Here is a 13,080-nt window from a genome sequence, read left to right on the forward strand (position 1 = left end):
CGAGCACCTCTGCGTGTGTCTATGTGAGCGGGTAGAGCTCAGAGCATGGCCTAAAGGCACATGATACAGCCACCTTGATGAAGCTAAGCAGGTCTCGGTGTGGTCAGTGCCTGGAGGGGAGACCTGTGGCCATAGCTCAGTGGGAAAGCATCTGTTGTTTGCATGCAGACAGCCCCAGATCCAATCCCTGACATCTCCAGGTGGGGCTGGGGAAAAGGAGAGCTAGTCTTGTGGTAGGAAGCATGAATTGTCCCCTTTGCTAAGCAGGCGCCACCCTGGTTTGCCTTTGAATGGGAGACTGCATGTGAGTACAATTGTCCCGCATCAATTGTGGGTGTCCCAATCGCGGATTTGTGTGTCCACGACTGGGAAATTGTCACCACCCTTGCCAACCACGACCCGAGTATCCGTGGTTTGGTGCCTTTTTTTTTAAGGGCAGGTTTGGGTGGAATTTCCAGGGTCAGGGGTCATAGGTGATTTTGGGGGGTTTGGAGGTGGCTTTTAGCAGTTTTGAGGGGGTCATTCCCGGTGGTCAGGGGTAATTTCTGGGGGTCAGTGGGTCATTTCTGGGGTCAGGGAAGATTTTTTCTATTTTTTCCATTATTTTTAGGTACTTTCCCAATAGTGATTCCCCTAACTCCCAGCTTCCCATTCATTTCAATTCCTTGCCAACAACGAATTTGCCAACCACAAGGGTTTCCAGGAACGGAACCCTCATGGTTGGCAAGGGACGACTGTACTGTAAGATATTCCCCTTAGGGGATGGGGCCACTCTGGGAAGAACATCTGCACGCTTGCATGCAGAAGGTCTCAAGTTCCCTCCTTGGCAGAATCTCCATGATAGGGCTGAGAGAGACTCCTGCCTGCAACCTTGGAGAAGCTGCTGCCAGTCTGTGTAGACAATACTGAGCTAGATGGACCAATGGTCTGACTCAGTATATGGCAGCTTCCTATGTTCCGATGATGATGATGATGATGATGATTCTGCCGCTGAGTTATGATCCAGCCACCTAGAATTTGTCTATCTCTTTAGCAGCATCCGTGCTTCACTCTACATTTTTGTTTTATTTGTTTGTTTGTTTATTATTTTTTTATTTTAAAGAGCAAATATTACAATTTCAGATACTCCTAAGAGTGAAGCATCACCATATAAAGTTTTAAAGGGAACAAAAAGGAAGGAAGGAAGGGGGGGGGGGAACAGATAAACAATGCATACATATGTAATCACCTTCTAAAGCACATACAGTTCATTAAATTTTGACGGCTTCTCTCTGCTTTGTGACAGAGACTGACTTGGGTATGGTCCCAGCCAGGTATGCCTGAGTCCAAATGATCCCCAGTGGTTGTTGGACTACAACTCCCATCATCCTCACCCACAGTGGCCTTTGATCTCCACCCCCAACTGGGGAGTTGTAGTCCAACAACATCTGGGGAACCCCAGGTGTCGGGAACCCCAGACTGAAACCATGGCATAACTTATAAAATTGATGACAATCTCTTGGAATAAAACTGAACCTAGGGAAAGCAGGGATGGGCGACCCCCACTGGAACATGGGAAGCTGCTTTCTACTGAGTCGGGCCGACCCTTGGTCCATCTAGCCCAGTATTATCTACACTGAGTGGAAACAGCTCTCTGGGGTTTCAGGTGGGTATTTCTGGTCCTGCCTGGAGATGCCAGAGATTAAACCTGGAACCGTCTACATGCAAAGCAGATGCTCTACCACTGACCTATGGTCCCAGTATGGCAGGAAGGCAGGATTCTGAGAATATATTACAGGCTGAAGGTGGGAATCATATTTTTGATTATTAAAAAATATGAGTCACCTTCCACCTAAAAACCCTGCCAGGAATGGAAATACTAGCATAGTAGGAACAGAAGTGGACTGAACTAGAACCTTCTCCTTGGTGTGCTAGATTATGAATTGCAAGGCGGTTTCTTTTCTCAATGAGGCTATTCAAAAGTGGCACACACACACTCCCCCGTGGTCTGAAATGGTGCGGTCCATTCTATACCTCATTCTGTTGCATGTGCAAAATAGTCCTGAGCAACTGGGCAGAATCCTACGTTTCCTTACATCTTCACAAGTAAAATAGCTGGAATAAATGCTTAGCAATGAATAAAAAATAAAACGTCCTGGAAGCATCCGATTGGCCATTGTTGGAAACAGGATGCAAAATTGGACAGGCAATAATTCTGCTCCTGCAAGATTCTTCTTCTGCATGGCTGTACAGCTTCAGCTACCTGCAGATGTTGGACTACAACTCCCATCATCCCTGACTACTGGCTGCTGTGGCTGGGGATGATGGAAGTTGTAACACAACAACAACTGGGGAGCCAAAGTTGTGCAGATCTGTTGAAATGCTATACCCCTGGGGGTGGGTGTCCCCTACAGGCCCCCCCCCGTGGCTGTGAATTCATTATTCAAGGGTTCTCAGTCTTGGGTTGTTGGACGAAAACTCCCATCATCCACATCCTTTGGCCACTGTGGCTGGGAATGATGGGAGTTGTAGTCCAATAGCATCTGGGGACCCAAGGTTCAGAACCCTGAGTTAAATGATACGTTTGCTCATGAACGTCTTTATGCACCCTGGGACAGTAAGCTGTGTGGTGTTTCTCCCAGCATTCAAGCACTCTGAGCCAAGGGAAATGTGAGCCTGGAAATGCATAAATGCACATCCTAACCTTGTTTTCTTTTGCTAAAAGCAACCATAGTGAGGAGGCAATTTGGATTGGGACCATAGCGCTGGGAGGCCTCGCCTTCCCTCGGCCTGCCCTGTGCTGCAGCCCTGCCCCTAATCCAAACTGGGGCCCCTGAAGCCACTTGAAGCCATGGAGGAGAAAGTAGCACACCAACACAATGGGGCACTTTGCCCAGTAGTTGACCTGAAGACACAGCTACTGGGGCACAAGCCCAGCCCTCTTATCCCAAAGATGTGGGAAGCTGACAGTGGATTCTTAGTGGTAGAGGATACGCACTCTTCCCATGCACAGAGGGACTCTCAAAACATTCCTTCTTCAGTCTGCCTGGCCTTCAAAACAGGGAACACAGGCAAGCTGGCTTATACCGAGTCAGACCATTGCTCCATGTCGCTCAGGATGGTCTACAACCAGGGCTGCTCAACTTCGGCCCTCTTGCAGATTTAGGCCTACAACTCCCATAATCCCTGGCTATTGGCCACTGTGGCTGGGAATTAGGGGAGTTGTAGTCCAGAAACAGCTGGGGGCCCTAAGCTGAGCAGACTGGTGGCAGCTCCCCAAAGTTTCTAGCAGGCGTCCTCCCCAGCCCTACATGGAGGTGTTGCCGGGGTCTGAACCTGGGCCCTCCTGCATGCAAGGCAGATGCTCTACCTTGCAGCAGACGGCCCTCCCATGGAGTCACCCATCCCAATGCAAAGCAGGAGGCAGGCCCTGCTTAGCAAAGGGGACCCTTCATGCTTGCTCCTGCAAGACCCACTGCCCTCCCTTGAGCGAGGCAAGGATCTCTAACAGGGCCCATCTGGGCCGTCCTGTCTCACCTGGTTTGCATGCAGGGTGTGCACATGTGCACACCATTGTGGCGGATTTGTGCGCAGTGCTCTTTGCAGGAATGTGCGTGTGGGGCTCGGGCGCCTTTGCAAGTTGGTGGTGTGTCAAGTTCTGGCTTCTTCTACGCTTCAGTGTTCACAGGCGCTTTTGGAGTCAGTCGGGGCGATTGATGCTGCATCAGTGATCCCTCTCTCTGATCCCCCTCCTCAACGCACACCCACACCGCTGCTCCAGCTCCCACCTGGGGCCACTCCCCACCCTCGCCAAGCCTGGGGGAGAGATTCCAAGGCCCCTTCAAAGGGGCAGGTTCCTGCAGGCCCCAGATCCCAGCTGGTTTCTCTCCTCCCTGCTCGGAAACCCCCTCAGCCCGCATCAGTGGCTGCTGCCAGGAGACACCGAAACAAGCCACATCACACCTAATCCCCCCTTGATCCCCAAGAAAGTGCTTCCCCCACATGTCTCCCCCCCTACACACACCTTCTACAGCTTTGAACTTGAAGGGAAGGGAGCAAATGAAAGGAGGAGGTGTGGTTCTTTGGGGCTAAAACCCCAATCCACAAAAAAACCCTTCTCATCCGTCTCCACATTCTGCCCCATTTGCTAACCTTCCCATAAAGAATCCCACCCCTTTTGTGAAGGCTACCTGGTTCCATTTATCCAACCCATCACTGCAGATAGTAAGCCCCCAATCCTGATACTCCCATACACAACGGTGCCCCATAATCTTTACCAGCCCCCTCCCTCCACGCCACCCATGCAGGGTCACTTGGTGCCAGGATGATGAGGGTCTTCAGTCCACACAAGTGCTGCGCAGCTTCAAGAGAAAAGTAGCCACACCCCGGCCAGGGATCATCTAGGTTCAGGAGGCCTAATTATCCACGAAAGTAAAAGTGTGCTATCAAGTCGGCATGCCTCCTCCCGCACAGTATGAGATGATGCCTTTCAGCATCTTCCTATATCACCGATGCCTGATATAGGACCAGTGGGGATTTGAATGGGCCACCTTCTGCTTGTTAGTCAAGCATTTCCCTGCTGCACCACGTAAGGTGGAGATTATCCACTAGAGGGGGATAATTAGGTTACATTGGAAACGGCCTTATATAGAGTAAGACCATTGGTTTATCTTGCTCAATACACTGATTAACAGCAGCTCTCCAAGGTTTCAGGACAGAGTCTTTCCCAGGCTGCTCTGGAGCTGCCAGGGACTGAACCTGGGGCCTTCTGCGTGCAAAGCAGGTGCTCTGCTGCTCTCCCATTGAATTATGGCATCGCCAAGGTTGCATAGGAACCTGCCTTAGGCAGAGAACTGGGGAGAGACACCAGTTGGGTGACCGCTTGCTCCCTGCTCTCCACCACTCCTCTCTGAAGAAGGCAGGAGGAGGGCAGGGCCCCCTCTTCCTTCCTGTCCCAGGGTCCACTCCCACCTTGCTATTAGTGTTCCCTCTAACAGGGAAGAGGGCAACCAAGATGATCGGGGGCCTTCCTTATGAGGCAAGGCTACAACACCTGGGGCTATTTAGTTTAGAAAAAGACAACTGCGGGGAGACATGATAGAGGTCTATACAATCCTGCATGGTGTGGAGAAAGTGGAGAGAGAGAAATTCTTCTCCCTCTCCCATAACACCAGAACCAGGGGTCATCCCATGGAATTGATTGCCGGGAAATGTAGGACCAACAAACGGAAGTATTTTTTCACACAACGCATAATCAACTTGTGGAATTCTCTGCCACCAGATGTGGTGACAGCCAACAACCTGGGTGGCTTTAAGAGAGGTTTGGATAACTTCATGGAGGAGAGGTCTATCATTGGCTACTAGTTAGAAGGCTAAAGGCAACCTCCAGCCTCAGAGGCAGGATGCCTCTGAGTACCAGTTGCAGGGGAGTAACAGCAGGAGAGAGGGCGTGCCCCTTTCAACTCCTGCCTGTGGCTTCCAGCGGCATCTGGTGGGCCACTGTGTGAAACAGGATGCTGGACTAGATGGGCCTTGGGCCTGATCCAGCAGGGCTGTTCTTACAGGTGAAACTCAAAAAATTAGAATATCGTGCAAAAGTTCATTAATTTCAGTAATGCAAATTAAAAGGTGAAACTGATATATGAGATAGACGCATTACATGCAAAGCGAGATAAGTCAAGCCTTAATTTGTTATAATTGTGATGATCATGGCGTACAGCTCATGAAAACCCCAAATCCACAATCCCAGAAAATTAGAATATTACATGGAACCAAGAAGACAAGGATTGTAGAATAGAACAATATCAGACCTCTGAAAAGTATACAGTGTACTGTGCTTGATTGGCCAGCAAACTCGCCTGACCTGACCCCATAGAGAATCTATGGGGCATTGCCAAGAGAAGGATGAGAGACATGAGACCAAACAATGCAGAAGAGCTGAAGGCCGCTAATGAAGCATCCTGGTCTTCCATAATACCTCATCAGTGCCACAGGCTGATAGCATCCATGCCACGCCGCATTGAGGCAGTAATTGCTGCAAAAGGGGCCCAAACCAAGTACTGAATACATATGCATGCTTATACTTTTCAGAGGTCCAATATTGTTCTATTCTACAATCCTTGTCTTCTTGGTTCCATGTAATATTCTAATTTTCTGGGATTGTGGATTTGGGGTTTTCATGAGCTGTACGCCATGATCATCACAATTATAACAAATTAAGGCTTGACTTATCTCGCTTTGCATGTAATGCATCTGTCTCATATATCAGTTTCACCTTTTAATTTGCATTACTGAAATTAATGGACTTTTGCACGATATTCTAATTTTCCGAGTTTCACCTGTATGTTCTAGGGATTCCCAGATGGTGTTGACTACAACTCCCAGCATCCTCAGCTGCAGTGGCCTTTGGCTGGGGATTACGGGAGTTGTAGTCAACAACATCTAGGAATCCCTGTTAGAGGGAACACTGCTTGCTATGCCCCTGCACCAAAGCTGCAACCAGAGCAGTTTCTCCCACCACACAACCGGGAGACTGTTTTTCAAGATCACAGAGCATGTGGGTACCAAGCAAGGTTCTGAGCCCTGGAAGTGGGGTTCTTTTAGAAACAGATCCTTTGGTGGAGGCTATTTATTTATTTATTTCATCTATTTTATTTTTACATTTATCTCCCGCTCTTCCTCTAAGGAGCCCAGAGTGGAGTACATGGGTATGTTTATCTGCACAACAACCCTGTGAGGCAGGTTAGGTTGAGAGACTGGCCCAGAGTCACCCATGACTCAGTGAGCTTCATGGCTGCATGGGGATTTGAACTCAGGTCTTCCTCGTCCTAGTCCAACATTCTAACCACGACACCATGCTGGCTGTATTCTAGACGAATTCTATAATCCAGACGAATTACTCTGGAATAAAACAGGAGTGGTCCTGTGGGTACAATCCACCACCCACTTGTAGTTACAAAAATGACAACCTGAGAAGCATTGCTGTGTGGAGCATAGACAGCACTTCGCCACTCGGTACGCGCTCCGGAGCAATGCTCCTCCTCCACTCTTCCTGATGTTGGTAGATGCACTGGTGAATAATGGCTTCAAAAACAGGGAGAAGGCACTGGATTCCTTTACAGTGGGGGTTCCCAAACTTAGGTCCTCGGATGTTGTTGGACTACAGTTCCCATCATCCCCAGCCACATTGGCCTTCAATATCCGGGGACCCAGGATGGAGAACCCCAGAGAGCATCAAGAGGTTTCATGACCAAAACGGAGGGAGACTGTGGGCCCAGGGCCCAGCTCTTTTAAGTCCCTAACAAGGTCCCCAGTCTTGGATTGCAGTTTGCTTCAATACTGGGGAAGGCGGCTGATGGGGTCAAGGGGGCCAGGACCCTGCAGCATGTGGCCTGCTCCCCCAGTGCTTAATTTCAAAAATGAGATGTGCTGGGTTTCAAGCCTGCCTGAAAGATATACTCTCTTCATTTTACCTGCCATATGTAAAGGCCTCTAGTGGCTATTTTAATGTTAGAGTGAGAGGAAGGCATTCTGCCAATGAAACATAGGAACATAGGAAGCTGCCATATACTGAGTCAGACCATAGGTCCATCTAGTTCAGTATTGTCTACCTAGACTGGCAGCGGCTTCTCCAAGGTTGCAGGCAAAAGTCTCTCTCAGCTCTATCCTGGAGGAGATGCCAGAGGGGGGAACTTGGAACCTTCTGCACGCAAGCATGCAGGTGCTCCTCCCAGAGCGGCCCCATTCCTCTTAGTGCTCACACATGTAGTCTCCCATTCAAATGCAAACCAGGGCTGAGCCCGCTTAGCAAAGGGGACACTTCTGCTTGCTGTCACAAGACCAGCTCTCTTCCCCCAGCTTCTCCCTTGATGATGTGTTGAGGGCTGAGTCCCGCTGGCGTTGAAAACACGTCCGGGGACTAAAATCCGTTGAGGCTCATTTTTGGAAGGAGGTACCGGGGGTCGCCTATTTTGAAGCCTCTTCCTCTGAGCTGCGACGAGCTCTTCCCCCGCTATGTGCGCAGGACTACTCAGTGGGCGTGGCGGCGGGGGGGAACTCTGCACTTGCTCAGAGGCCCTCTCCACGTTCATGCGTGAGCCCCAGTAGGGACTGCGGTGGGAGGCCTGGCCTAGACGAAGCCCCGGCGGCGGGCAACTCCTTCTTCTCCCACTCCAAGCCTTCCCGTCCCGCTGCTGCTGTCTGGCCGCGCTCCCCGCCCTGAGCCCTCCGCCGCCGCCTCCTCCTCCCCTCGCCGCCGTTTCGGATTTCAAGGCTGCTGCGCGCAGAGATGAGAGAGAGGCGCCCGCAAGAGATGAGCCGCCGCCGCCCGCCCGCCTCCCTCGGCCCTCCCTCCTCTGGATGGGACGTCCCAGGGGCGGCCGCCGGTCGGGGCGGGGAGATCTGCTGGGAGTGGGGTGGGGATGGCGGGGGAGCCGCCTTCCCTTCTGCCTCCGGCTGCCAGGGGAGCGAGCTGGGGGGAGCGGAGGAGCGAAGCGCGGAGCAGAGCGAAGAGGCGGCGGCGGCGGCAGCAGCAGACGCCCAGGCTGGACCGACCCCGTCGAGCAAGCGCCGCCGAGGCAAGAGCGCGGAGGAGGGCCCCCATTCTTGGGGCTGCCGCAGGTGGTGGTGTAGGGCGGCCGCGGCGCGGGGCGAGTTGGAACGGCACCATCTGATCCTGATCCATCCCCTAAAAAAAAAACCCCAGGACGCTCGCTCGACAGACGCGGACCCAAGGAAGTTTCCCTTCGGATCTGGGCTGCTTCCGAACGGGGGAATCCCCTCTGGAGGCGCAAGGTCGAAGGGAGGGGGTGGCTGGAAGGATCCTCTGGGCGCCACAGCCTGACAGGCGCCGAGATCCCCTCGAGGATGGAAGGAACCCACCTGATCACACCTGGCAGGGACAAGAAAAACTGATCCACCGCAGCCTGCGCCCCCCACCCCACATGCCTCGGGGCTGACTTCACCCAAGGAGAGCCAGGGGACTCAGAAGGGACTGCTCTGGCGGCCGAGAAAGAGGGAGACCCGCAAGCTGCACCACACACTTCTGGAAAAGAGATCCTCTTGGATCCAGGGGTTTGAAGTTGTGGAACTGAGCCGAGGAGGCGGAGGCGGAGGAGGAGGAGGCGAGTTGTGAGCCGTCAGATCCATTGCGAGCATGCCTAGCCCGGCGAGTGGATCCTCGGGACCGTCAGAGAGATGATCTCCCGCGCAAGGAGCCTCCTGGGTTCGAGAGCCTTCGGGAGAACGTGGCAGCAGGGGACCCTGTAGACTCGCCCCGTCCGTCGGGAGCAGAACTTTGCTGGAGCGCGAGATGCGCTTGGAGACCGCTGGTCTTTCTGGCCCACCAGAGTGACATGTGATCCCTGATCCCGCAGCAAGCGATTAGGTCCAGGATTCCCCGACGACAGCGACGGGCTTCTGTCTGCAAGCAGGAAGACGACAACCCACAGGATTCCAGCGCTGCCGCCCCCCCACCCCCCACACCATGGCTAGGGACTCGACCTTCTGAGCTAAGGTCCCGGCGATAGATCCCTCCTAGAAAGCGCGTCTCTCTCCTCCTTCTCCCAGCAGCACTGTCCATGTAGATCCTGGGGGATCACCCCTCTGGTGATTGGTGGGTGCCCTGACAGATTGGGGGGTGCAGAGACAGCCTCCCCTCCAGTCCCAGCAGCTGCGGCTGTAGCTTGGACCCTGGCTGTGAGGCACCCTCAGGTTGTGGGGCAGCCTCGGTGCCCAGGACAGGGGGGGTAACGCCGTCCAGAGATGCCCTGGGTGCTCTTTGGCCTCCTGTTGGTGCTGCTTCGAGGGTCCCGAGCTCTGCAGAAGGCAGGTGAGTCGTTTGGGGCAGAGAGGGAGGGGTCCTTGGGGGCCAGAGTCCAGTCTATAGAGAGGGGGCGTACAGGGTGGGGGGACAAGTTTGGGGACCCTCTTTACAGCTTTACAAAGTGTCATGAGTTACATTTTGGGGAGGTGGGCTCTTGGGCTTCCTAGGAACAAAGTAGTTCCTCCTGGGATGGGGGGGGGCAGGACAACTGGATTGTGTGCCTAGTGCGTGCACACAATTGCCTGCCCCATATGTGTGCGTGCAAGGGTATTGTGCAAGCGGGGGTCCTTTCACGGGACGATGGGGGTCATGGGAGGGAAGTGGTGTGCGTGCTTCCCATCCCATCTTGCAGGGCCCTTTGGAGGGCAGCAGCTGCGGGGAGGCGTGTGGGGGAGGAAAGGCATGTGGGGGAGCACCGGGAAGAGCCAATTGGTGGCAGCTTCGCCTGGCATCGGGCCCTTTCCTCACCCTTGGCCTAGCGAGACCCCCTCCGCCTCCCGCTCCCTCTGTGCCTGGCCCGATGAGCCCCTAGCCTCAGAGCGGCAGTTGCCACCTGTCCTGCCCGATGGCAGACAGACGGAGCCCCACCGATTTCACACTCGCCTCGGACAGCTGCTGGATCCAAGCCGCCTGTGGAGAGGGAAAGGGAGCCTGCTGGGACGGAGTCCCGTCCCCCCCCCCCCGCCGTCTAGTTTCACACATACTTTCTGGCCCAGGCGGCCTCTCTGCATCCCCAGACGAGCTTGGCCGCTCTCCAGGATACCTGTCAGATGCGGATAGATCCCAAGCGCAGGAACTGGCTCAACAGGGTTGGGAGGGGCTATAATTGGAGAGGGAGGTTGGCTGCAGTCAGCAGTGCTGCTGATGACACCAGGGGCGGGGGTGGGTGGGTGGGTGGAGAGGGGATGCCCCTGAGTCCCTGACAGTGGGGCGCTGGCTCCGTCGTACTCTGCATGCAGAAGGTCCCAGGTTCCATCCCTGGCAGCATCTCCAGACAGGGCTGGGAAAGACTCCTCTCGGATACCCTGAGAAGTCGCTGCCAGTCGGAGTAGACAGTACTTAGCTAGATGGACCAATGGTCTGACTCTGTATAAGGCTCCCTATCTATGTTCCTCGGAGGCTGACCACCTCCACTTTCCCTAGGTTCAGTTTCATCCCGAGATGTTGCCATCAGTTTGACAAGTGATGCCAAGTTATTGGTCAGGGGTTTCCAGCCCAACGATGTGGTTGGACTGCCACTCCTCAGATGGCAGTGGGGATAAAAGGCCATTGTGAGGGGGATGCTGGTAGCTGTCGGCCAACAGCATCTGGGGAACCACCCAGTGTTTATTTATTTTTTACATTTTATATCCCGCTCTTCCTCCAAAGAGCCCAGAGAGGTGTACTACATACTTAGGTTTCTCCTCACAGCAACCCTGTGAAGTAGGTTAGGCTGAGAGAGAGAAGTGACTGGCCCAGAGTCACCCAGCTAGTTTCATGGCTGAATGGGGATTTGAACTCGGGTCTCCCCGGTCCTAGTCCAGCACTCTAACCACTACACCATGCTGGGATTGGGGTTCCCTGGCTGAGATGCCTGTGTGTGTGATGTGCGAGTCTTCCTTCTCGTCCCATGTGTGTGTCTCTCTCGTCCCACATTGACAACCTGCTGGGAATGCATTATGCTGGATTTTGATGGGCCCTTCTTTTGAGGCGTGGGGAGGTCTTGGGTTTTGGTGGGTTAGAGCAGTGAATCCATCTTGCCGGCTTCACAAAGCTGGCTTTAGGAATGATGGGGACAGCCGAGATCATTTCTTTCAAGAGGAGGAGGGAAGGCAACAGGGATGTCGGCGTCCATCCTGAAAGGCCTGCTTTTGACTCCCAGATGGATGGGACAGGGATGTAGTTACTGCAGGGTTGGTGTATATGAGGTCTGCATGTGCTCAGAGGCTTCCTCTTCTTTACAACTACTACAGCATTTCAGAGCTGAGTTCTGCTCCCCCAGGCCAAGTCCCTGATAAAAAGGTAAAGTTTGCCATCAAGTCGATTCTGACTGCTGGTGCCCACAGAGCCCTGTGGTTGTCTTTGGTAGAGTACAGGAGGGGTTGACCATTGCCTCCTCCCATGCAGTATGAAATCATGCCTTTCAGCATCTTCCTATATCGCTGCTGCCCGATCTAGTGCCAGTGGGGGTTCGAACCGGCTCCCTGATACCAAGTCAGAGATTCTGGCCAGGTCGAAGGACCTAGAATACTCTGGCTGCCTCCCCACCCCACTGCCCTACCTCAGTGTATTTCATGGGAGAGAAGGGGAGTTGGGTACATTCCTATTCAGCAAGAACCTAGATTGTGGGTCTGGGCTGTTAAAACAGTTGCCAACTTTTTCCCTAGCAGTGCTTCTATGTGGTTAACCCTGGTGCTTTTTAAAAATTGTCCCCACTTTTGAACGCACATGATCTCCTTCTCCCACACCACACTCATCCTACTACAGCAGTCTGTTTTACAGGTGAGCATGCACAACTAATGCGCAGCAGCCTCTGACCTGCAGCTGCGTGTGAGGCTCTGTGGACTGGAGAGGAGAGCTGGTCTTGTGGTCGCAAGCATGGCTTGTCCCCTTAGCTAAGCAGGGTCTGCTCTGGTTGCATATGAATGGGAGACTTGATGTGTGAGCACTGTAAGTTATTCCCCTGAGGGGATGGAGCCGTGCTGGGAAGAGCATCTAGGTTCCAAGTTCCCTCCCCGGCTTCTCCAAGATAGGGCTGAGAAGAATTCTTGCCTGCAGCCTTGGAGAAGCTGCTGCCAGTCTGTGTAGACAATACTGAGCTAGATGGACCAATGGTCGGACTCAGTATATAGCAGCTTCCTATGTTCCTATGACTGGGGTGGTTATCCCACAAAAAATATTAAAGAGGAATAAGTCATTCCTTGCCCCCCTCTGAAAAAACTGCACATGGGGAACTAGCATCAGGGTGCCAGAGCAACTGTCTCTCAGCTCCACCACCACCACCACCACCACCACCACCACCACCACCACCACCACCACCATCTGTCCCCCTAGGGATGCACTGTGCCTCAGAAATCCTCTGGATCAGTGTGATGGACTGATTACCCTCAGACTAGGACCAGTCAGATCTGGGGTGACCTTTTTGCCAATCACTCTCCCTCTCTGCCTAACCTACCTTGCTTGCAGGGTTGTTGTGAGGTGAACATGTGGTGGTGGGAGGATAACCGCACATATCACCCTGAATGTGGGATTGAAAATGCAATCGATATAAATAACTATCATTAAAATAAAGGTGGACC

At 53.2% G+C, this 13,080-nt stretch overlaps 1 protein-coding gene across 4 annotated transcripts in view; it reads left to right on the plus strand.

The window, feature by feature from the left end:
* Positions 1-13,080, plus strand: part of KREMEN2 (kringle containing transmembrane protein 2) — an 81,412-nt gene that overhangs the window by 26,911 nt on the left and 41,421 nt on the right. Inside the window, exon 1 of one of the 4 annotated variants that reach the window (XM_053260468.1) lies at positions 8,453-9,808. The exons of the other annotated variants lie outside the window; for them this stretch is intronic. Within the exon in view, the coding sequence (XP_053116443.1) occupies positions 9,742-9,808 (67 nt within the window). The 5' untranslated portion in view covers positions 8,453-9,741. Of the gene's footprint in view, positions 1-8,452; positions 9,809-13,080 lie in introns of those variants that run through there. 4 annotated transcript variants of the gene reach the window in all.

This window comes from Hemicordylus capensis, chromosome 6 (assembly GCF_027244095.1).
Source record: "Hemicordylus capensis ecotype Gifberg chromosome 6, rHemCap1.1.pri, whole genome shotgun sequence".
NCBI classification, from domain to species: Eukaryota; Metazoa; Chordata; class Lepidosauria; order Squamata; family Cordylidae; genus Hemicordylus; species Hemicordylus capensis.